Below are 24,171 nucleotides of genomic sequence, written 5' to 3'. Positions count from 1 at the left end.
CCTCAACAGCACCAAATGTCACCAAGCACGTTTTCGCAAGAGTTCCACATTTAAACAAATTAAGGCTTGCTTGCAGGTCCTAAATGGGCCCCTCGTGTATGTCACAAAACGAGATGGTGATCGGACAAAACTGAATCAGAGACACAAAATCAAACAAAAAAAAAGAAAGAAGAAGAGACAAACAGAACATAAAGGACCTCAAAGAGCAATGAAAAGTTGGAGAGGGTGCATTTATGATCAGTGGTGCAAAATGAGATATGAAACAAAAACCGAGACACAGAAAGATAAAGAGATTAAAAAAAACAATCAAATGATACACAAAGATCCAACATAGGATAAAACATGACTGTAATGAGACAAAATGTTGTAGAACATCAGCAAACTGTCTATTTGGTGAGACAAAACTACCAAAACTCTGCGTGGTTTTCAGCTTCTCTGTGGGATGAGTGAGGAAGATACATGTGCCCAGAGGCCCTAAACTTTCATAATCCGTCCATGCATTTTGCATGTTGTGTATGTTCAGGTCTTTTATCGTCTCAAATTATTAAGGCCTAAATGGAAGAAACTTACCGCAACAAAGCGCTAAGACTTACTAATGAGCAGAATTATCACTACAGATGTAAGGCAATGGCGGTGACAGAAAACCTGTTTCTGTACAGGTATTATAAATAGTCCGGAGGGGAGGATGTGCATGTCTGACCACATTTCACAATAATGCATTCAGTAGCCGCCGAGATATCAACCTCTGATTTCCTGTCATTGTTACTCATCACAACACTGAACTATGTAACCCTTTGAGGTTGCTTGGTTTGGCCTTAAAGTTGAATACAATCCAACATACAACACTTTCTCAGCAAAAAAAGAAACATTACATACATCATAAAAGGATGATTTATTGCATGATGCTCATTTTAATGTTTGATGACAACAGTTCTCCAAGAAGTCTAGAAAATCATGTTTTTCCTTTCTTTACTACCTGCTGGTAGTATCTTTGGTTTCAGGTGGGCAATAGTACAATGGCAACACAAAGAAGGAAAAAGGCAGTACATGCAGTGAAAAAGTCCACTACAGGAGCAGTTTTTGTTCATCTTCCGTTTGAAAGTATTTTGAATATGATTTCCTTGTTGTGAAGTGAAAAGAGTAAAACTGCCAATATAAAGATTTATTTTTTTAAAAGAAAAAATCGATTTTGCTGACAAGCTGAGGGCCTGTTGTTTCGCTCCTGATCTGCATAAAATATATTTTCTCCAATTATATAAATCTAAACATCTAAACAAAATATTCCTTCCCCACCCTACTTATTTAACCTCTGGGAGTTTCTGTTACAAGTTTCATTCCTTGGTCTCTACAGACTGCACTGTGTCTCCTTCGTCTCTATGTGTCTCCATGTGTTTTTTCAGTTTGGCCTTAGATGCGAACGTCATCATGCACCGCTCGCAGCGCGGCTTCACCCGCTTTAAGCCAGAATGGCTGCGTTTGTGTCGTGCCAGCTCGGACGAGCTCTTGAACTTCAGCTCGCATGTGTCGCAGGGATACGGGCGTTCCCCCGTGTGGATTCTCTGATGCAACTGAGCCTCACTGAGGGTGAGGAAGGACTTCTCACAGTGTCCACAGGGGAATGGCCGCTCTCCTGTGTGGATCAGGTTGTGTCTGGTGAGGGCGTAGGGTTTGGTGAAGCCCTTCCCGCAGTAAGTGCAGGGGTAGGGGCGGGCCCCAGTGTGTGAGACGATGTGCTCTTGCTGTGTTTTCTTGCTCTTAAAGCGCTTCCCGCACTGAGGGCAGGAGTACGGCCTGTCGTCCACGTGTGACCTGTGATGTTTTGAGAGCTCGCCCTGTGACAAAAAGCCTTTCCCGCACTGCGAACAGAGGAAGGGTTTCTCCCCGGTGTGCATCCTCTCATGTCTGGCCAGCACAGACACCAAGGTGAACCTCTTTGGGCAGTGGGAGCACTGGAAAGGGCGCTCACCCGTGTGAACACGGAGGTGTTTGATGAGCATGAAGCGCAGCGAGAATCGTTTGCTGCACTGGTTGCACTGGTAGGGTCGCTCCCCAGTATGGGTGGACAGATGTCTCTTAACGTCAGACCTCCGAGTGTACGTCTTCTCACAATGTGGACATTTAAACTGACGCTTCACCTGATGCATCTGCCTGTGCTGAGAGCGTGCGAGTAGGGTGTCGAAGCCTTCGCCGCACTGCTGGCAGATGTAGCGTTTAGCGGTGACGTGGGACTTCCTGTGCTCCAGCAGCTCAGACGGAGTCGGGAAACTCTGACTGCAGATGGAGCACATTTGAGGCAGCTGGCTCTCCTGCGAGTGAGACTTTTTATGGTGGACAGTCAACGCCCTCAGGTTAGCGAAGGAGCTCCTGCATACCTGGCAGGTGAAGGAGATGGCTACGCCGTGATGTTTGCTCTCGTGCTTCGCCAGATCCCACGAGTGCTGGAAGGTTCGGTCACACTGCGAGCAGTGAAACGGTCTCTCTCCCGTGTGAGTGAGCTGGTGTCTCCTGACATCCGATGTCCGGGTGAACGTCTTACCGCATGTTTCGCATGTGAGTGATCTCTGACGGCCGTGCAACTGAGAAACACTCTCTCTGCTTTGCTCTGGCTGCTCTGCTTTTCTCTCCTCCGAGTTTCCTCTGGGAAAAAGTTTAATAGATGTAAATATTTCATCTGTGCTGGAGGGGGATGGTGTAAATTTAACTCCTGAGAGAGTCCTGTATGCTTCTTTGCGAACGCTCTGCATGTGGAAGTGTGGAGGACTGTTTTCATCCGAGTTATGGAAAGGACACTGCGAGCAGGTGAAGATGATAGACGTCATCTCGTGTGAATCTCCTGCATTAAAATAAAGGAACAGATACATGAGTGGATTTATTTAAGAAGTTCAACATTGTTTTCTTCTTGACATCACATCACCTTTGTCAGATCCTTTGATGGCTATCACAGAAGGGGCAGCTGATCCATCAGCAGTGCTCCTGGAGAAATCAAAACACTGTGTCACAATATTTAAAGGAAAATCTCTCAGACTTCTCACATTTTTGTGATATGAACAAGTAGAAGAAAGTGTAACAGGAAACCATAAATGTTTAATCAGAATGCTAAAGTACATAAAGCACATAAAAATCCTTTCAAAGTCTGTCATCTTGTCCTGGGATACAGCAGTTTATATGCACTCATCATAGGGATTAATATCATGGTAATTTCGAGCTTTTAAAGAATTGGGTGCACAAGTACAACAAATTCTTGCTTTTTAAAGTAATTAAATATGTATGCTGTACAATCATTTCACCTTGGAAAAAGAACAAATCAAGGAAATCATTAAAAGCTCAAAATTACCCCGATATTCATGTCCACAATGACTGCATGCAAACTTGATCTGCAGACGAGAAGCTGCTCATATCTGTGTACTAAATATGCTCCAGTGAGCACAAAGACGTTAAAACCAGGGAATCGTCCAGCCTATAACATGTTAATTAGTGAGGTTTTAGCAGTGCTGACGGGCAGATTTATTTATTTTTTAACATTTGCACCGATCCAGAGCAAGCGTTTAAGGATGCTGGGTGTGGCTTCACATTTACCAACCAGACATGACAGTAATGACCTATTTTCTTATATTATTTTAACCGTGACCAGGAATATTTTAACCATACTTAAATGGATGAGCATGAATTAAAAAGTGCATCTTTAGATTATAATAGCTATACCCAAGATCAACATAACCAAATTAATCAGATTTTTTTTTTGTTATTCTAATAAGGTGTACATTTCTGCTAAAGATATTTGGAATGAAAATAATGTTTTTGTACATTTTTGGTTCTTCAGGATTTTCTCTTGTTGTCCTTTTTATTTTACACGTCTCGTTGCAACTCGGCGAAGTCTTTAGTTGCAGACGTGTGGATCTGCGCATGTTTCCTGACGTGTCAGACTCCTGTGCTTCCGACATTTCGGTCTGGATTTCTGCAATTTCTTGAGCAGAAAATGAATTATCTTTCAGGTCTGCGCATATATTTCTCTCTATGCCTCCAAGCTGGAACTCATCTGTCACTTCTTCTGCAATGACTTCCCGTTTCCCTTTAGTCACTTGGTCACTTATTTCAAGCCCTTCATGGCTTTTTCCTTCATCTGTTCCCTTTCCTGGTTCAAGATCGTCATTTATGGATGACTGGTTGTTCTTTTCTGTAAGTACGTCTTGCCCCCTTAATGCAAAGGTTCTCGTCAACGTCTCCAAAGCTTTCGCTACATCCACAGTCTCACTCGTTTCTTCAGCCCTCACAGCAGGAGCCTCTTCGTCGCCAGCGCTATCAGCACTTACAGCCACTATCTCCTCTTCATAGAAATCTGTCTGAACTTGAACTGCAGCCGACTCCATCATTTGCTCATCCACCTCAGCTGCTCCGACTTCCACTTCAGTGTAAACGGTGACCACGCTGTACTGGTCGGTTCCCACTAAAGTGACTGGGTTCAATACGTTAGCGTAGTTATGGATGGCGTCCAGTCCAACTGATACGTTTGTCTTTTGTGAGGGAGGGATTGATAATGCAGACATGATGGAGTTACCAGCAGTGGAAGAAGGACCGTCTGCAAAAAAGAGACTCATCAGCTACTGCAGAGAGAGACATATGTGAACAAAATCTCTCAATTCATTTTATTTATATAGTGCCAATCAAAACAGACTCAGGTACTAGGAAGTAAGAGTATAAAGTGTATACTAATAATAGTACACACACACACACACGTATATAATACAAACAAATGTATTTAGGTGCGATGAACACGACATCTATTGTATCTGTTATTAAACATTTAGTTGACGTGTTACAAATATGTGGGAATCAAAGTAGGTTAAAGCCTGGTTACACTATCATTTTGTGGTATCAGTCTAAAACATAAATATATACAATAGAATATGGAATGACTGAGTTCATTTATATGCAAAGTAATATGATGTATTTGATTGTATTTCCAAGCCAATTCAACCTTTTCTCTCAAACCTTCTCTTCAAAACATTGAACCTGAGAGGACACTTAGATATATTCTCAGAAATTGTCATTTAAAGTTTGCTGATAAAAGCATTAGGAAGTCACGAGCACCTCTATATTTTGGTGTCAAAATTATGTTAACATACTGTAATACACAATTCACTCAAACATGGCAAACAAGAAGAGGATTAAATACATTTAGTTTTGTTTATACAACTTGTGTTTTTTAATTTCTTTTGGCATAAAAAAGATTAAAAATATAATTTATTACATTAGGAAATGTCACTAAAATAGCTTTGTCACTTAACAGCCATCAGGTCACCCCTATCCCACTTTGAGCTAAGGTTGAGTTAATATTCACCTCTCTTCGTGGAATTTTCCCCGTTTAGAAAAACCAAATGGAAAATCCCATCAATGAATAACTGCAAGGCCAAAATGTATGAAGGAGACTTCATTTGAAAAATAACAACTTCTAGTTTCTGGAAATTTATTTGTTTAGCATGTGAGTGAAACATCACCTAACCCCAAATGGTTTGCTGGAGATTTGGTGGGTGTTTAGACTTTAGATAATTCAATTCAATTTTATTCATATAGCGCCAATTCAGTCGCCTCAAGGTGCTTTATATTGTGATGGAAAGACCCTCCAATTTTAGAAAGAAACTGACAATCACGCAACCACCTATGAGGACAAAAAAAAGTATTTAACAGAATGAAACCTCACGCAGAAATAGGCTGAGGGAGGTGCTGTCAGTGCTGTCACAGTTGAGTTAAGGAAAGCAAACCAGTAGTCTAAGCCTATTGCATCACAATGAGTCCACTAGGGTCTATTTGACATAATCTGGTCATCAGATGGTGATTGTGAGGGTTACATGGAGATGTGATCCTCACATATTGAAATGCACCAACTATACATGCATACCAGGTGGACTTTAAGTGGGCTTTTAACAAGTAAAACAGGAATGAGTGCTCGGCTGTTGGTGCTTTAGCTGTTCCTCTCCATAACAGAGTAAAATCAAGGCCTAAGGGAGGATTCAGAGTCACCTGATCCAGCTCTAACTATAAGTTTTATCAAAAAGTAAAGTTTTAGGCCTAATCTTAAAGGTAGAGAGGGTGTCTGTCTTCAGAATCCAAACTGGGAGCTGGTTCCACAGAAGAGGGGCCTGATAGCCGAAGACTCTACCTCCTGTTCTACCTCTAAAAACTCTAAGAACCATAAGTAAGCCCGCAGAGAGAGGGCAAAGACCTCATTAGGTAATATGACACTAATAGGTCTTTAAACAGGGCCTGTTAAGATAAGCATTATATCTCAGAAAGTTCTGATAAAGTGCATTACTATACACTACAAACCTGTTGCTATGAATTTATCCACTGATCTTGAAATATTAAGAAGTGAGAACTAATTATGCAACTTTAAATCTGACTTTTTAACCCAGCTGTGATGATGCAACATCTTGCTTCATAGTTTTGTTGATTGTGAAAACTGCTGCAGCTCTACTTAAAGTAAAGCGCTATACAAATACAGGCCATTTTACTTACATGCCATTTTCAGTAGTCCTGAACTTTTGTAGTGCTGGTAGATAAAGCTCAGATCTTCAGTTGACAACTGAATGCATTCCCCCAAAACAGAAGGAGCTGAGTCCAGCCAGGCTACAGTCTGTAATCACAGCACAATGTTAATATAACCCGCTGAAAATCACCTGAAACAATTATGTTATCTGACTGAATACCTGCTTTAGGTCTGGTACTGGAAGCAACTTTTCCAGCTTGGAGAGCAGATTCCATAATAACATATTTAGTGCTGAGTCATACTGTGGACCGTATTCCACTGGAAACACTTCCTGTAAGATAATAAGATGTTATTTTTATTCTGAGCATTTTCAAGCAAAGATATGAAATACTAAAATATGTCCTACCTGAAAAAAATATGCCCTCTCAATTGGATCTTTCAGCAGACTTTGAACCAGAGCGACAAAAGTAGACTCTGTTGTTTTCACCTCTGCATCCCTATACTGCAACAAATTGAAGTGATATCTTGAAAAAAGTACTGGGCACACTTTATTTTATCCGCTTCTCTTTAACGTACTTACATCTGTGTTTTCAGAGGTTACTGGGAGTCTGTCCAAATGGCTCTGGATTGCTTGAGAATCAACAGAACCGCGTGTCGAGCCTTTGCAAAGCTCCAGTATCAACTGAAATATCAATAAACTGAGTTTTTACAGAATCAACGCAGCAAAATAAACATACATGGATGGCATGTCAGCCAGACTACCTCCTCACCCTCGCTCTGAGTCCGAGGATGAGCTGGGCTCTCTGCCTGTGGCTGATCAGACCAGGAATCGCCTCTGTCACTGTGAACACGAACTCCTGCAGCTTCTGGTAGTTCATCACATCTTTCTGCTTCACCAGCTGCCACATGGAGGCAGACAGAAGCTGCAGAGGTGGCACCAGGAGTTGGAGGGATGAGAGAGACAGGCTTGGATCTAAAACATAAAGGTGTAATGTAACAAATGGTCTTTAGAGGGCAGCAATCAGCTTTAAACTCCAGAACTCACATTATAACAATACATATGTTATTCATTTAATTCAGTGCTGTTCATATATTACTATGGTAATAATTTTCTCAGGTAAAGCAGTGCACACATATGTATTTTTTTTTGCCCTGCATTTAAACAGCCATAAGCTTGGGAACCCGAATAATTGCTGGGCCGCCCTTAATAAAAGGAGTTTTAAATTGTGATTCTTCAAATATATCATCACCTATGGTTTAGACAATAAATTAAGCATAATACTTGACAGAATAATAAAAAAAACTGAAAATAATTGATTTATTTTTCATGCTAAAGCTTAAATCGTGCGTATCACGATTCCTTTAAATAGACGGCCCCCGCTAACTGTGTAACCGGCATAGACGTAGCTTACTTTATATCGCAGCTGGTTCAGATTGCCACTGTACCCACCGTTTGTTTTCTCTGCAGAGTCGAGAACCTCCATGGGTGCACTGTGCCTCTTGTGGCGCCGAAAATTAGGTGTTAAGTTGTTTTGTTTTAGTTAGCAGCTAACATGCGCTGTTCGGACGCAAGCACCGTTTCCTCAACGCTTATACTCCGATTCCGCTTTTCAAAATAAAAATATCAAAGCTGACAGGCGACTTGTCTCGCTGACATTAATTTCTTACAGTTTTGTTTTTAGTTGGAAGACAAGATAGGACAGACTTTCCTAATCCTACAAATCCTAAAAAATCTGTAATTCAAATGTTACATAAATTAAAAAGTAAGTAAACAAGTAAACATTGCATCTGCATGCCTTTCCCCAGCATGAAGCTATACTGCTGCTTACTGATCGTCACCTCTCTTCTTAACCTAGCTTGTAGAATTCCTTCTCATAGCGTCACGGTTTGGCACATCAGCCTTATCCCTCTGTAGTTACTACAGCTCTGTACATCACCCTTGTTCTTGGCAGTCAGTACCACGATATTCATGTCCATGTAAAAAAACAAAAACAAAACAGTAGACCGTAATAAAGTAAAAATATCTCCTATCTAACAAAGCAAGATTTAAAGAATTAAAATTTGCAACAATATAACTCCAAGCATTCTTTTAACTGAGATTTTTTTAATTTAAAAAGCATGAACATTATCTGATAATGAAGACCTCATTGTTTGAGTTCATTGTTTTGCTTGCCTCCTATAATCTGTTCTTTATTTTTTGTTGTCAAAAACCTATAAATAAATAACTAAATAAATGCAAATTCTATACAACAATGATATTTTCATGGCTAAATTACAATTAGCTCCGAATGTAGCAAAAGTTCAACTTTTACTTTGAAGTAACACCCAACCCACCACCGCCACTTAACTTTATTTTAACACAAACAATTTACAGAAAAATACAAACATGGCGGTTGACAGTGCATATAATTTAGGTAAAGCGGGGAACAAGAAAAAATACAGGGTTAAAAAAAAATACAGGCTCGAGGGTTTTTGAAGTGCGACTTCGAGGCAGACTTCTGCTACGCAGTTGGTGACGTCAGGACGTGATCACGCAACCCAGAGTCACGTGAACCGTTTCACATATGTAAATGTTTTAATAACCTGTTTTCGGTCTTTTTTGCAGTGAAATTTCTTGCTGCTGAATTTGAAAGTGCACTTTAATCTTCAGCCATCCAACATGGACGAGGACGGGCTGCCCATCGTGGGCTCTGGAGTCGACCTTACCAAGGTTGGCGTTGACTAGTTAGCTAACATAGCTATTTGAGTAGCTGGTGAGGAAATGAAAGCAGGCACAAGCAGAGCTGCTTGACATATGTTTTGTTTAAGAAGTAAGATAACACAAAGGCTGTTTATCGGTGATAGAAGCCTATAGCTTGTAAGTCATTAACAGATATGACTGTCGCAAGCGCTTGTAGTTCAATTTCCCTGATAAATGTGGGATTTTTTTTTTCTGAAGTGAATATATGTTGTTTCTACACTTGATCTTCCAGGTTAACAGATTTAACCTTTGCAAAGAGATATACTTACGCTTATCTTTTTTTAAACAGTTTTGTTTAAAATAAATCTATGAAGTGAAAATGTCTGTCTTTTGTATAAATAACTGTTTTTCGGGAAGGGATGCTTTTTATTTTATTAACCGTTCTGGGCAATATTAGCTAATCTAAAATGCTGTTTTGCTCTTGTGAAATATAAGTGGTATATTTTGCATTCAGCATTTGAAGTTGCCTGTGAATGACTGTCAGTATGTTAAACTTGTTCTACTCATTATTTTTTTTCACAAGAATAATAAAAATATTTTTGCATCACGTTTAAAAGCAAGATACTTCACAAAAAACTGATTAAAAGGTTATAAAAGACAGAAAATGAGAAAATAAAAAGAAAGCAAAACATAACAATAAAATATGAAATGGCATATATATCGTTTGGAGACAGCACTACTAAAGAAGTTGTTAAAAAGATGAAAATGTTCAGATTTTGATTGGGAGTGATCAGGGTGGACCTGGAGACAAGGCGGACATGGTTTGGATGTGCAGAGGAGGGATATATTGGACAAAGGGTGTTAAACGTGGAGCTGCCTGGCAGGAGCAAAAGGGAAAGACCACAGAGGGGGTTCATGGATGAAGTGAAGGAGGATGATTTTCAGGGCAGGGTGAAGTGGAGGTGAATGATCTGATGTGCCGACACCTAAAAGGAGCAGGGGAAAGAAGATGTGTGCAGCCTAGGGAGGAGAAGTTGCTTTAAGGGGAGATTGGACTGGGAGTTGTTTCATTTCCTTGTTATATTACACTTATGTTCCTTCTACCTTAAATTCCTTTTCCTGTGTTTCCTTCAGGTTCCTGCGATCCAGCAGAGAAAAATTGTTGCCTATCTCAATCAATTTGTTGCACACACTGTCCGCTTCCTTAACCGCTTTTCCACAGTGTGTGAAGAGGTTTGTTTATCTTTATTTCTCTTCTGTTCTCATCATGAAACAAAAAATGTCTGTAACACTTAAATCCTGAACTGTTGTATAACATCTTCCCCCAGAAACTTGCAAACATATCTCTTCGCATACAGCAGATAGAAACCAGCCTGTGCATTTTGGAGGCCAAGGTGAGTTCTGAAGCCTCTGCAGGCTGCAGTGCAACATTATCTTAATTTCATGCCAATTTACTTGATATTTATGGAGCAATATTGTGCTCTGTGTAGTTGTCTTCCATTCCTGGACTGGAGGACGTCACAGTCGAAGGACTCAGTAAGCAGCAGCAGACTGCACAGGCCAATGGACCCATCATCCCCAATCAGAGCCAAATCGATGGTCCAGTAGCAGCGCCTCAAGAAGAGGTAGATACACAAACTCGTACACATGGAAACATAGCTCCATCCAGCTTCGCTGAACTGCAAAGTCGAGGATTTTTTTTGACAGTTTTAAAAATAAACCTGTGAGCAGACAAAGGTTTCAAAGCACCCCCAAGACCACCTAATTAGAACTTAATATCTGACCTGTTTAGTCCATTTTCAACTTGACAATCCCACATTGAGAGAGGCTCCTCTAATATATCTTTGACACGATGGGAGCCAGAGCAGCTTTTCTCTTCTGTATTTGTTGTCCAGACATTCAAGTAAAAATTTCCACTGTTTTGACTACAATGGGATGATGTCCCACCACATGTGGTTTTTGTTTTTCTTCCTCTAGATGAAGAAAGGGAATATTTCCATGGAGCTTTATCTGGCTGAAGTTCAGTTGTTTCCAGAGTAGCTCTTTTAATGCAAGAGAGCCAGTAAAGAGAAAAAACTGAAGTAGTTGAAGACAAATTAAACTTTGGTGTTTTTTCTTTTTGGGAATATAATCAAATTGTAGTGGTTTTGATGACCTCCACCTCTGTTACTGAAGTGAAAATGAAAGAACTTCAAAGCAGGAATCTCCCACTTGTATTATTTATATCTACCAGTGGAGCAATTTTAAAAAAGAGCCACATGAAGATAGTTTAGGGTAAATGAGATGATGAAAAGAGCATAAATGTTATTTGAAAGATCCCTTGCAAAGAGGACCTCAAACAGAAAACTTTTACAGGCTTTCATTTCTCTTATTGTGAAACATTTGCAGAAACATGTTGTGGAAAAGTCAAACTTTTTTATTTAAAGACAAAACATTTATCTTTTTACTAGGGGTGCAACGATACTCGTATCGATATTGAACCGTTCAATACAGTGCTTTCGGTTCGGTACGCATATGTATCGAACAATACAAATTTTTAAATTAATTTTATCAACTTTCCTTCTGACGATGCTGTCTGTGCTGAGCGCTGAGTGGATCTGCGCTCGACAGTGCAGCCTAGGCGGAGTAGTCGAACGCAGATTCACTGAGCGCAGGGCAAGCTAGCGAGACAGAAGTTAAGCTCTCCTTGCAACATGGCAAATTGAACCTCCCCCACCCTCATTCAGATGTGGTGTTTGGAACTATTTTGGTTTTCATGTGACGTATGACCCTGAAGGTAAGCGCGTCATGGACAAAAGAAAAACAGTATGTCGGTTGTGCCACGCAATGCTCAATTACATTGGTGGGAACTAGTGTGTTAGCGCAGTTAGCTCGTTAACGTGTTGACGCCGTCCAGCCCCACGCACGGGGCGATCCACGGTAGCTCGTTAACGGAGATTTGCCGTGTTGTGGCTTTAACGCCATTTCAACGAGATTAACGCTGACAGCACTAGTGGGAACACAACGAATATGACTGCACATTTACTCCAACAGCATCCTAGTGCAAAGACAAGTGGAAGCAGACAAAAACAACAAGCACGGATGCTACAAACAAGAAGCGTATAGTATAGCTTTTATTTTGGAAAGAGCCATTTCTCTGTAATAAACTCTCCTTTCCAAAGATGAGTGATTCCTCAATCAGATTTTTTTTTATCCCTTTGTTGTTTCAGCAACATTAAATTTAAAAACTGTACTTTTGAGTTAAAATATATATTTATAATTTTAATAAATGACAAATTAAAAAGGCATGAACATTTTTTTTTGTATCGAAAAAATATCGAACCGTGACACCAAAGTATCGAACCGAACCGTGAATTTTGTGTATTGTTGCACACTTACTTTTTACAGTTAACACTTCATGCATTATTCTACCACAAAAGAGAATAGATGAGAGGGGGGGGCAACAAATCTCTGGAAAAGGGGAAAAGGGACCTGTTTAAGTAGAGAAAGGTGTGATGAATGACTGAATGCCAAAGGAGATGGTCTTACAGGGGAAGATTTATTTAAGCTAAATATCATCACTGAAATCCTGTACTATGAGATCCCACAGGGCTCCATCATAGGACCGTTGCTGTTTAGTGTATTCACCAATCATTTTTTATGATCTTGTTGCTGGGAGTGTTGCATGTACATTGTAATGTCTTTGAGCAAGTTGCTGTTAAGTTAGCATTCACCATTCAAAAAGTTATCAAATGCTCTGAGCAAATTTGCAGAGCGATCGGGTCCACCACAAGGGGGCACTGTAGCGTGCCTGAGCAAGGCACCACTTTTTTACAGTCTACTTTCCCTAACAGATAAAATAAAGCTTGGAATTTGCTTCCAAAGGATTTGCAGATTTGCACAGATTCTCCTCTCATGATTTGGATAAAAAAAGGATTTTGAGAATTAATTTCATTATAATTTTCTTTTTGTTTTTGCAAAATCTATTTGTTTTTTATTATATGTGTGTCTATGCACATATTTATTTGGTATTTCATCATGTGCATATCTGTTATTTGGTGATTTCACTGGTTTTTAACTGCTCAGGGCCTGCAGATGGACAGTAGTAGCTAGTAGCTAAATCTAATACAAAGCATCTTTTGCTTTCATGTGACTAATATATTTAGTACATGGTCCCTTAAAGAAATAAACAGGTAGCACTACGCCCCTAAACAAAGTGATGAAATGTGTATGTTTCCAGGTACTTCCAAAATTGTATCACCTGATTTAAAAACATATCTTAAACTATGAAAATGTAAAACCTGTCAGGATATCTACTGTCATCTAAACCGCTTCACTCTGCCTTCGTTTCTGTGCATGTGTCATGTTGCAGCCTGCTCAGACCACACCAGAAGCTTCAGCGACGCAAAAAGCAGAAGCGGCTGCAGAGAACGTCATGACGGTGGCCAAAGACCCGCGCTATGCCCGATACCTGAAAATGGTTCAAGTGGTGAGTTATTATTACTGCTGCTGTGGTTACCTGCGTAACGGTTTAGTTTTGTGCCTTAATGTGATGTTTAATGTGCCACAGGGGGTTCCGGTGATGGCCATACGGAATAAAATGGTCATGGAGGGTTTGGATCCCAATCTGCTTGAGTGAGCGTTTTTTAAATTACTGTTCTGGTTATTACCAGTTTTCTGATAAACTGACAAACAATATGTGACTTGTTCTCTGTTGACCATAGCACACCTGATGCCCCCGTGCCCGACGGAGGAACGAAGACCTCAGAGGACCAAGACGCTGCCGGCAGCAACTCTGATAGTGAATCATCTTTTAGTGACTGAAATTGCTCATTTGTCCTCAACACACAAAGTTTCCTCATCCATCGCTGTCTGCACAGCTTTAGGCCCGTAGCGAGGAAGTATGAGGTACCTGTTAAGGGCTTCGAAGGAAGTGGTGTGAATGTAGGTGCCTGAAACAGGAAATCCAAATTGAGTGACTGTAGTTTCAGTTTAAAAGAGCTGAACTGGTTCTCCTGTTTAGTCATTCAGTGACCTTTATTTTTGAAAAAAAATTTTTTTTCTCATAAATTACTTTTCAAGAGGAGGAGATCATTTTTTCCTCTTAATCATACAAGCAGCAGTCAGAAGATGACAGTAGCAAGTGTTTTAACAAAACCAAACCATATCACATAGAGGTCTTCTGTGGTAGTTGCACCACTGACTAATCACTAATGTCTGAAATGTTGTGTTCACACCAGCTGCAGAGAATATAGCTGGAAACCCATGAACATTCACTCTTAACAACCAGCAGGATGAGAAGGAATCAAGTTACAGTACATTAATTTAGAACTTAACATAATGTCCCAAACATTTACTCATGTTCATCTAAACCTTCTCCTTTTTCCTGTCTCTGTTTCAAAGCAAAGTTCAACTATACAGCTCGAGATTACCTCAAGTTTGTCTTTTATTTCTTATCGGCACTGAGGAGAATCTGAGGTCATGTAGCATGAAGTGAACTTTTTGGTAAAGTTGAAATATTTTAACTACTCCCCTCAGCTCACATCAGTTCTATGGAGGCTTATTACTGCCACTGAATTTTTTCCCATTGATAACTCAGACTTTCGGAACCTAATTAAATTTTTAAAAATGAAATAAAAATTGAAATTAAAATAAGTTTTTTTTTTTTTTGAGTGGCGAAAACGAGCTTCCATAGATTTTGCCTCCGCATAAACTTTATTAATAGGAAGAACAAATATGTTGGTATTTTCAATGTTGGATATGTTCATGTGCATTCAGGGGTAAATTAAATCTTTGGATCTTGAAACGCTTTTCTCTCTATTTTTAAAAAAAAATTGTACTGTTGTTTAATTATTTTTAAGTTAGAAGTAAATACGTAACAGTTCTAACACAAAGACTATATATCATTTACATCCTATACTATATACAGTATAGTCTTCACCATGCCTGGTGAAATGTAATAATAAAGGAAAGTCCAGTGCAGCAACTGAACTTGGATATACATCACAGTAGTGACGTGGTGTATTTTTTTTTCATTATCAAAGAGATCAGACTTGTGGCAAAAAAAAGAAAAAAACTTATCTCGGTTTTGTTATTTATCCACTCTAAATAAAAGCAGAGGTATGAACTGATCTGATCTGTGGTTTAAATGGGAAGAATTAAATGGGAAGATTCACACTTCTTACATGTGTTATACTATAAATGCTTTTTGTTTTCACTCTAAAGTGCTTAACTATCTCACCTAAGGTTTGTATTACACTCCTGAATATGACTTCCTGATTGTGCTGGCTGATGCGTTCATCAGCCAGGTGTGCTTGCATTTCGAGCTGAATATGACTTCCTGATTGTGCTGGCTGATGCGTTCATCAGCCAGGTGTGCTTGCATTTCGAGCTGCCCTCACGTCTGTGTTTACCCAGCCGTCACGGGCAGAGCCAGCAACGTGTCGTACTTGGACGAGGCTCAATGAGAAACCTATGACTGATCTCATTCATGGAGCCTGTCATATCTGCATCAACTCACACAAAGGAAAAGTTGCTCTGCAGCTGCTAATCAGGCTCACGTATAATAATTTCCTCACTCTGTATGATGTATGGGTATGATTTTTTTTTTTATTTTTTAAAGAGATGGAGGTGAAAAAAATGATTTTACATTACATAAATTAAATGTAGTATAAGTGTCCACACCACCTTTATTCGAGCAACAAATGTAGGTATCAGAGCGCCGTCTTTCGGAGACATCACAACATAAACACTTGCTGATTATGAGCAAAAGTGGCTAATATTTGCCATGTTATTCAGAAATGGTTTATTCTCCAATAATGGTAAGACTTGTGCAGTAATCTTTTTGATTATTGTGTAACCTTGATGGAAAAAGAGGATGCTGTTCAGACTAAAATATTCTTTATCAAGACTTTAAATCCGTACCTGCAGCACTGCCTAGTGCACTTTCATCCATTTAGTTGAATCTAATAATTTATAACAATAAAACTATTTTCTTTTTGATATTTGTTTGTTGTTTGATATTCAAATTCTTTGAAAAATGTTAATTTCCCAAAGCTGCTTAAGTTTTGATGTTTGATACAGAGAAATTAATTACTGTACTATTAAGACACTGAGTACTAATACACTCTACAGCCAGTCAGTCCAACGACATGCCTCTTGATCTTCACCTGGTTTTGTAGAGTTATGCTCTAGCTTTTGTAGGTGATGTGTGAACTGCAGTCTTTCTTGTGGTGTTTGTTGTTGGTAGGAAGTACGACTCTTCATCGTCATGTGATTCAAAGCTTGTGGGTACAAGCCTGAGAAAGAGGGGCAATCATGTCATCGCTGTCAGGGATAAGATGTCTTTTAACAGATGCTAAATTGAAGTGAGATAAGTGTGGAGTTGTACTGAAAAAACACCATGCTGGATCTGTGATTCTGCCTTAAATAAACACTCGTACACTTTTTCTTTTCTTTTTTTAAATATGTGCTTTTATTATGCATCTCAGCTGTGCATTACAATCTGTGTTGTAACTCATTTTATAAGCAAAAGTACAAAAGTAGTTCAGAAAAAACAAAAATAAAATGTTTCCCTCTTATAAAAACAGTACCTGTAGTGAAATGGTTACAACCTGTATACATCACTGCGCAGGATCCTTTTATTTTCTTTAATGTACAGTACGTTTATTCCAGCTCCACATTAACAGCTCCAGTCGAGAGCAGTTCAGCAGAAGTATGTGCCTGCTGCTCCGCTAAAACTTGACCACTTTTCTCAGTTTGCATGTCTCTCTGTCTGAGAGATTAAAGGTAATGAAACTTTCAAGTAGCCTTCTAGTTTGTTAATATCTTCCCTTGTTCCTTTTATGTAACAATCTCTAAATCACACATTTTTCTCAGAGTTTTACAGCCCTCTTCTAGTCTCCCAGTGATTTTACTTTGCTGATTTTTGGCTAAAACGGTGGCTCTTAATTTTAGATGTTTTCCTCTAAACATCTAAAAGTAAATAAATAAATTACGCCAAATTACACCAGCTGCAATGCCACAAACATCTCACCCCACCCACCTGCTAAAATCAATATTTGGAAGATGGGTGTAGTCCAACACCCTTTAAGTATGGGGTGTCAAACATAAGGCCTGGGGCCAGAATCGGCCTGGTAAAGACTCCAGTTTGCCACTCGGCAGGTCTGGAAAATGTGATGGAGTGCATAGACTTTGTACTTTTAACTGTATTCTGATATGTTTTTGAGCTTGGCAGACATACTACGCCAAAGTAATTCATAGATAAACAAGAAAATGACAGCAAGTTCCTGTTTTTTCACTGTCATCTATATAAATTCAAGCTTTTGACAGCGGACTGGACAAAGACTGTCTGGGTAATAAATTACCAAAAGCTTTTCTATGATTTTACATATTTATCATGTAATTCCACTGGTCCAGCTCATTTAAGATCAAAGTTGTCTAAAGTTTGCCATCCTTACTTTAAAGTCAGCCTGCACACCTAAAATGATCCATGACTCATACCTTACACACTTAAAAAACATATCTTTTTCTTACTAGGTACAAGATCCATACTTGGTACCAGAAACTTCTGCCTAGATTAAAACCGTACGATGTAAGGTTACAAGTGAAAAACCAGCCAGAAGCCCTATTGAATGAACCTCCAGAATTCCAGCTTTACTTTCGGTTCATATTGTATAATTCCTACTAAAAAGTAGCATAATTCCTATTACCTGTATGAAAATCTACATTTGTAGCAGCACCAGAGATGATATTGGAGTGTCTGCTAGCATGACTGAGAACGTGAACAGTATACAGTAACTCATGTCAGTCAGAAACACCATGTTGGACTTTTCATGAGTCAACAATGTGGAGAGGACAGATTCAAATACCGAAACCAAAACTGTGAATCTGAGCATCCACAGCAGGAGGTTTTCCTCCTTAATTTGATATTGCAATAATGTGGTCATCCAATAAAACTGGGAATTCATAAACCTCTGCACAAAACCAACAACTAGTACACATTTACTGTCAGTCAAAGACAGGTCAGACTGCCAAGTAGCCACAGACATACTGAGTGGTCTGAGTGGTATTGTCATTTAGCCCCGAGTGCACCGATCATGTGCTTACTGTGTGATGAACTTCTCCTATGTAAAGTCAAAGCTCTCACAGAATGTGTCATGCTGGTGTGGCAACAGCAAAGTGCAAAGTAAGCAGGCAACATTAAGTACACTTGAAAATAGTTTGTGTAAAAACAATGTAATAATACAGTATTTGCATAGTTTTTCCATCTGTCACACGTGACAGACAGCCAGTTGTACTAAAATGCATAAATAGATATATTTTTAAGTATCTACTGTATTCTACCAAAATTTCAGCCAGGGGAAATTGGACAGGAATAAAGATACATACATAAAATGTAAATACTTATTTATCTTAATGTTTGTGGCCCAAAATGTTCCAAGACTAATCCTCAAGTTCTGCTTTCACCCGTAAGGTAAAGAACTGTAGGAGAATAAAAAAAGAAGAATTTTAGCAAATGAATAAATATATATTAAAAAACTATATACTATGTGTGACAGTGAGATACTGACCTTGAAATCATGAATGTATGTGAAGAAGAAGAAGACAAAGGTAAAGGCAACAATCCACTCGCATACTGCACTGGCTACATGGAAGGGATAGTCCTGCACGATGGAAACAGACGCTTAAATCAGAAAATTCTATGCATCTAATAATGATTATTATAATTTTTGGTCCATAAATGTTGGAACTTTCTGTCCAATGATGCCAAATATACTTCGACTAGTTTACTGTTAGAATACTTTTTTGCACAACTTCTCACATTTAGGCAGCGCAGATGAACAATGGACAATGGCAACGGTAAACAGTTCTCACATATTATCTGATATTGGCGTTTGAACATTATTTGCATCACCATTTGTTTTTCTCTGCTGCTTCTTTTCAGACTCTCTTAACTTCCACAAAAGGTTTCTAGTTCTTTTAGCTGACTCATGGCAGTGAGAAGTTTGTGTTATGCACACACTTCCATTTAATGCCAATAGTAAATTTACCAAAAATCATCACTGACATGTTGGGGAATGTTTGTTGGATCTATGTATTAGACCCCCCCCCCCAAAAAACCCCAAACATTTCCCACATTTTGACACTTTATGTCACTATTTTGACACTATACGTTTTATTCCTGATCTGTGCTGTGATCTGATGCAATGTGCTGACACACTGTGGCCTACCTTGTCATGCTTTTGTCTGTGCAGCTCCGTTTGTTTCACGTAAAATGCACAGATGACAGCTGAGTTATCCGTGAAGGAAAACACTGAGTCGATACAGGAAATGACACTAATCATAATATTCTGCAGGTCATACATTTACATATTGCCAAGAGAAAAATAAAGTCAAAAAAAAAGTTTATATATCAGGTTGTAATAAAAAGTCTGCCGGCCCTCAGCAGGGGTTAAAATTATGTAAATACAGTCTGACTTTGCTTTTATTACTTCTTGTTTAGATTACTGAAACTCTTTATATGTTGGCTCTGATCAGTCTTTATTGCCTGCAAGCTTTTCGAAATGCAGCTGCTCGCCTTTTGACGGGAAAGAAACGACGTGAACACATTACACCTACACTGGCCTACTTAGACTGGTTTCCACTCCATTTCAGTATTCAGTTTAAAATTCTCTTACTTGGTTTTAAGTCTCAAGGGTTTGGTGCCACACTTTTGAAACCCTGCAATCCTACCAGAGCACTGAGGCCTCTAAACCAGCTGCTCTTAAATAAGTCCTAATCCAGGCTTAAAAGCACAGGGGATAGACTCTTTTCAGTGGTGGCTCTTAATCGTTATAACAACTTGCTGTTTCACATAAGAGCTGCCCAGTCTCTCAATCATTTTAAAACCCTTGGCTGTTATTTATACTGCATATTATGTACAACTAAGGTTGTTTAAAACTTTGTCTTGGCTAATTTCAGGTGAATAGAACATAACATGATACACAGTGCTATTATTTATTTTAAAAGTCGATGTGAGGGACTAGTAAAAAAAGTTTCAGTACTACACTGCTTCTGCATTTCAGCTTAGTTTTTGTTATAAATAATATAAATAAATATAAATAAGTAAATAATGACGGTATAATACGTCACATATTATTGTTCATCTAAAGTTGTATTTAAATCATTTTCAAACCTAAGAAGGACCAGATGACTTATTTTTCTAAGTCCTGATATATGAAAGCTTCATCATCGTTATCATGATCACAAAGTTAAATCACACAGACATTTGAACACTCAAAAAGGATACTGGGTACAAATGCAACAGCAGCAAGGGAGGCGATAGCGACCCGCACACAAAACACATACTTGGAGCACCCATACGGATGGGCTTGAAATGATATAAAACACTGGAGGATAATGTACACAATGCCACAGACAAAAAACAGAATTGCTCCAATATCATGGACTATTTGCACTACTGTTTCCTGCAATCAAGAAAAAAGAAAAGAAAAGGCACCACTTGTAATTACACTGAATTAGTTGTGATGTGTTAAATGTGATTTTAATGTGAGTACATACTTGGAAAGTAGCAACAATGCACATGCCAAAACATGAGATCACACCAAGCCAAAGCGCTGCTTTGTTGAGGCGTGCGCTCACATTAGTGGCGTCCTCCCTCAGCAATTCCACGTGCTTGTATCTGGCATAAATTGTGCCCACACCTGTGCAAAAAACACAGAGAGTCACGAGAGTGTGCAAACCTACACATTTACCCTAATCCATGAGTTGTACTTTCATTTTCTTAAAAAAGGGGAAATGTGAGAAGCATCTTTGGAAAGCATGCTTCCTCCTTAGGGAAAGCCCAGAGTTGCCTAAAAAGAGTCAGTTCACAGAGATGACACTGCAGATGTCCACACTGGAATTTCAAATACCTGCACATGCAGAAATAAAAGTCATCAGACCAAAAATGCAGCTTTCTGGGGGGCTGACACCTGTGTCGCTGAAAAGAAAAAGAAAAAGAGTAAAGACCCGTGCAGATTTTCAGTTCGGGTTAAACGTACAATACGTGGGTTGTGTGACTGTGTTTTGTACAATATTAAACATTTAGTTGCCTCTTCTTAACATAAAAGTCTTCTAATGAAAGCGAAGTGAAAGAACATTTTTCCGCTAGTCTCCTACAATAAACAGATGTGCAGGCTACACGCAGCTGGTGTTTGTTATAGCGGAAGAAACCGAAACTAAGACGTTTTCTCATGAAACGTTTTCCACGGCTCCGAATCAGGTTGAGCATGAGAGAAAGGCTGCTTTGTGTGAGCTCTTCAAATAAACTTACCTTATGTACGGGAAGATTACATCGACGTCGTGCCTGTAAATCGCGATGATATAACAAATAATGAAAGTGGCGGAAGACCAGACGACCAGGAACGCTGGCAGGACGCACAGACCTTGCTCGAACCAGTACATCTCCAGTTTTTGCGCTCAGCTTCAGGCAGACTTTCTCTCACGTATATATGCGCAGAGTAAACAGAGCCATGCGATAAGAAAAGCTGGTGTAGGAACAGGAGTGTCAGCTGCCGTCTGTGGTCTGCGAACGACAGTCACATGCAGCGGTGTGTGAGCAACAATGAACTTGGCCTCTGCCAGTAAGCAGCATATACAGTGTACAGTAACCTCTAGCCCAGAGCTACTCCCCCGTAGGGCGATCAAGCGCTTCCTTCTTCCTTTTGATCTTTGTGAAAACACACACACACACACACACACACACACACACACACACACACACACACACACACACACACACACACACACAACAGCAAAATACCAAACTAATGAAGTGTCTTTTAACTTAACTTCAACCGGAGGTGATACTCAGAGTTTCCACAGCAGAGTGAGCAGCAGTTCTACATTTATATGAACAGATTTGAGTTTATAGAGTGAAAAATCTGCATAACTGCCTGCGTTTGTGAAGTAAAAATAACTGTCTTTGAATTATACATTATGACTTGTTATGCGTTTTTTTTATTTATTTCACAGCTGTGCAAAACTCTTGAACCGACACTCATTTCTTTGTATTTTTCCTTCTAGACTATAACTTTTTTTCCCCCTACACTCATTTTCAGTCCAGTCTAGCTACCTGAACATTTTCAGGGGGATATTTCTTACTTTTTTGGTTTAGTTTAGTTTTTTTGTTAGGTCACTTAACACTGAGGTATGAACGATGGGCCAGTGTTTCGTCTGCTCATAACAGACAACTTAGCAAAGAACCAAATTTAACTTGTATCTTAAGGCCCTTTTTAATCAGCAGTCTGTGGCAAAAACACATGATTTATTCCCATTTCTTTAGTCGAATCTATGAAAATTGCCAAAGATAACAACATTGTGACCTGAGTGATGCATCCGGCCCTTGAGTTGATCCATCTACTGTTGACTGAAGCCTCGTCAACTACTGTCAGGTTTTGATCCACCACGCATTAACATTTTGAAACCATTTGATTGGAAACTGTTTCATTTTCAGCATGGCAGCGAGCCCCAGAAGATTGGCCTCCTCAGAGCCTGAACCTCAACGCTCAACATTATTAAAGCAGCACGGGATTATCTTGACAGAGAACAGAAGAAAAGGCAGAAACACCCAAAGAAGACCTTTGAAGGTCCTTCAAGAGGCGTGAAGAACTATTAAAGAAATTACACCAAAGCTTGTGTTGAAGAATAAAGATGGTCATACCAAACATTGACTTTCAAGTTAATTGTATTGTGCACAGTATTTTCGTGTATGTTTGGATGTTTCAATAAATCCCTGCACATATTTCTCATTTTCATAACAAAATATAAAGAAAAGAGTGGTGGCTGGGGACTTGTTGACACTTATGTAGTTTTGTGGAGGTACTTGTCGTGATCCTTATGTCCTCTCAGGTTGCGTTCTTTCTATCTCTCTGTTGTGTACATGCATGTGTGGGAATGTTCATGATGTAACTGTACTTATGTTATACAAGTAGTAATTGTAACTGCCAGATTCCAGATTCCACACACAACTGATATGAATCTACGGTTCCAACGGTTCTCCTGCCCTTCCCTTACTGGATCATTCGGCTGCTGATCTTATCCTTGTGTGCCCACCTGCCTCTCCATTCTGGGGAAACATCCCTGTCCACTCTACACACAAAGAAATACTTACCAGCTCCCTGGCCTGTAGACAAAAAGAGTACCCTTAGATGCAGCTGTGGCTGTGAAAACTGAGAAGACGCACCTCCAGCCTCTCCTGTAAAAGCAATTACTGCTTAACTGAATCAACAACCCATGAGAACAGAACAGTTGTGAATCGCAGTTTCAGTAAATTTCTGAACAACTGCAAATAGTGCAAAAAGCGTTCAATTAAATCTTTAAATCTACATTTGAGTCTTTTCACTTTTCTTGTCCATGACACAAAGGAATGAAAAGCACTTAAAATGCCTCCTTCTATGTGTGCCGAAGAATTGGATTTACTTTCTAGTTCTTTCCCAGGAATACTCAGTTTCTATGGGGAACCACGTTGTCCTCATGCCAACATTTACAGCATAAATGACAGCAGTGTAAAGCAAGTTAGGTCCGGTTGGTCTGGTAATTCGTGCTTCCTCATATTTTCTTTATATTTTATACTTTTAACTCCCTACATTGAGCAGCCAAACACATCTAGATACAAATTTAATTACTGTGTTATATAACGCGGTACTTCATTTGGTTAAAAGGACTAGATGTTACAGTCCCTGATAATGCATTGCTTTAGATGGGGAGACTCTTTAGGGACGGCTGTTATGAGGAAAGGCAGCCCAGAAACTTTGCCAGCTGCACACATCGTTGTGTGCCTCAACGTTCGCTCTTTTACCCAGGCTAATCTGCCATTTTCCTTCCTTGGTTAGGTTTAGGGATTAAAGATTGATCTAGATTATCATTTTAAATTTGGGACATATCATCAGTAGTGGACCTTGGATTAATTACGTGTTTCAGCCATTATCACTAGACACCTTCATCCAAAGAGGCCCTGCCAGGGTATAAGTAATTAATATATTTT

General features: G+C 39.3%; 3 protein-coding genes across 6 annotated transcripts; 1 reads left to right on the top strand and 2 right to left on the bottom strand.

Annotated features, from left to right (window-relative positions):
• Positions 1-333: 333 nt before the first annotated feature.
• LOC101474659 (uncharacterized) lies at positions 334-8,182 on the bottom strand. Of its 3 annotated transcripts, XM_004548340.3 has the most exons (9): positions 7,935-8,182; positions 7,255-7,457; positions 7,065-7,166; positions 6,891-6,986; positions 6,705-6,815; positions 6,514-6,631; positions 3,805-4,576; positions 2,915-2,973; positions 334-2,833 (listed from the first exon to the last, which is right to left on the bottom strand). In XM_004548340.3, the coding sequence occupies exons 1-9, from the start codon at positions 7,966-7,968 to the stop codon at positions 1,332-1,334; spliced, it is 2,997 nt and encodes a 998-aa protein (XP_004548397.1). In that variant the 5' UTR covers positions 7,969-8,182; the 3' UTR covers positions 334-1,331. The 3 variants fall into 3 exon arrangements, with proteins under 3 accessions (XP_004548397.1, XP_014263824.1, XP_076731933.1); XM_014408338.3 differs by lacking the exon at positions 7,935-8,182 and having other exon boundaries at positions 6,891-6,981; positions 7,247-7,328; XM_076875818.1 differs by lacking the exon at positions 7,935-8,182 and having other exon boundaries at positions 6,891-6,981; positions 7,255-7,269.
• An 805-nt stretch (positions 8,183-8,987) lies between these two features.
• On the top strand, positions 8,988-16,598 carry washc3 (WASH complex subunit 3). 2 transcript variants are annotated; one of them, XR_013093732.1, is made up of 8 exons: positions 8,988-9,194; positions 10,299-10,397; positions 10,493-10,558; positions 10,655-10,789; positions 13,516-13,632; positions 13,714-13,778; positions 13,868-15,451; positions 15,517-16,598. XR_013093732.1 is itself a non-coding variant. In XM_024805590.2 (7 exons), exons 1-7 carry the CDS (start codon positions 9,144-9,146, stop codon positions 13,965-13,967), a joined length of 633 nt encoding a protein of 210 aa, XP_024661358.1. In that variant the 5' UTR covers positions 8,988-9,143; the 3' UTR covers positions 13,968-16,598. The 2 variants fall into 2 exon arrangements, 1 of the variants encoding a protein (XP_024661358.1); XM_024805590.2 differs by having other exon boundaries at positions 13,868-16,598.
• Positions 16,599-16,602: 4 nt separating this feature from the next.
• On the bottom strand, positions 16,603-21,792 carry dram1 (DNA-damage regulated autophagy modulator 1). The gene is made up of 7 exons (XM_004548342.3): positions 21,460-21,792; positions 21,059-21,126; positions 20,706-20,848; positions 20,434-20,611; positions 19,376-19,434; positions 18,716-18,808; positions 16,603-18,626 (listed from the first exon to the last, which is right to left on the bottom strand). The coding sequence occupies exons 1-7, from the start codon at positions 21,588-21,590 to the stop codon at positions 18,588-18,590; spliced, it is 711 nt and encodes a 236-aa protein (XP_004548399.1). The 5' UTR covers positions 21,591-21,792; the 3' UTR covers positions 16,603-18,587.
• Between the last annotated feature and the right edge of the window lie 2,379 nt (positions 21,793-24,171).

Source organism: Maylandia zebra, linkage group LG17, assembly GCF_041146795.1.
Source record: "Maylandia zebra isolate NMK-2024a linkage group LG17, Mzebra_GT3a, whole genome shotgun sequence".
NCBI classification, from domain to species: domain Eukaryota; kingdom Metazoa; phylum Chordata; class Actinopteri; order Cichliformes; family Cichlidae; genus Maylandia; species Maylandia zebra.
This window is presented reverse-complemented; position numbering and strand designations above follow the sequence as displayed.

What these genes read in the sequence shown, in the direction of transcription:
- LOC101474659 (XM_004548340.3), bottom strand. Translation starts at nt 7,968, where the DNA reads ATGGAGGTTCTCGACTCTGCAGAGAAAACAAACG. An exon ending in TCCTCGGACTCAGAGCGAGG is followed by an intron (nt 7,167 to 7,254) that starts GTGAGGAGGTAG and finishes TTGATATTTCAG; the next exon opens with TTGATACTGGAGCTTTGCAA. An exon ending in CATCAAAGGATCTGACAAAG is followed by an intron (nt 2,834 to 2,914) that starts GTGATGTGATGT and finishes ATTTTAATGCAG; the next exon opens with GAGATTCACACGAGATGACG.
- dram1 (XM_004548342.3), bottom strand. Translation starts at nt 21,590, where the DNA reads ATGTACTGGTTCGAGCAAGGTCTGTGCGTCCTGCCAGCGTTCCTGGTC. An exon ending in TTTTATTTCTGCATGTGCAG is followed by an intron (nt 20,849 to 21,058) that starts GTATTTGAAATT and finishes TTTTTTGCACAG; the next exon opens with GTGTGGGCACAATTTATGCC. An exon ending in TGCTGTTGCATTTGTACCCA is followed by an intron (nt 19,435 to 20,433) that starts GTATCCTTTTTG and finishes CGGATAACTCAG; the next exon opens with CTGTCATCTGTGCATTTTAC.
- washc3 (XM_024805590.2), top strand. Translation starts at nt 9,144, where the DNA reads ATGGACGAGGACGGGCTGCCCATCGTGGGCTCTGGAGTCGACCTTACC. An exon ending in TTTCCACAGTGTGTGAAGAG is followed by an intron (nt 10,398 to 10,492) that starts GTTTGTTTATCT and finishes ATCTTCCCCCAG; the next exon opens with AAACTTGCAAACATATCTCT. An exon ending in TGTGCATTTTGGAGGCCAAG is followed by an intron (nt 10,559 to 10,654) that starts GTGAGTTCTGAA and finishes TGCTCTGTGTAG; the next exon opens with TTGTCTTCCATTCCTGGACT.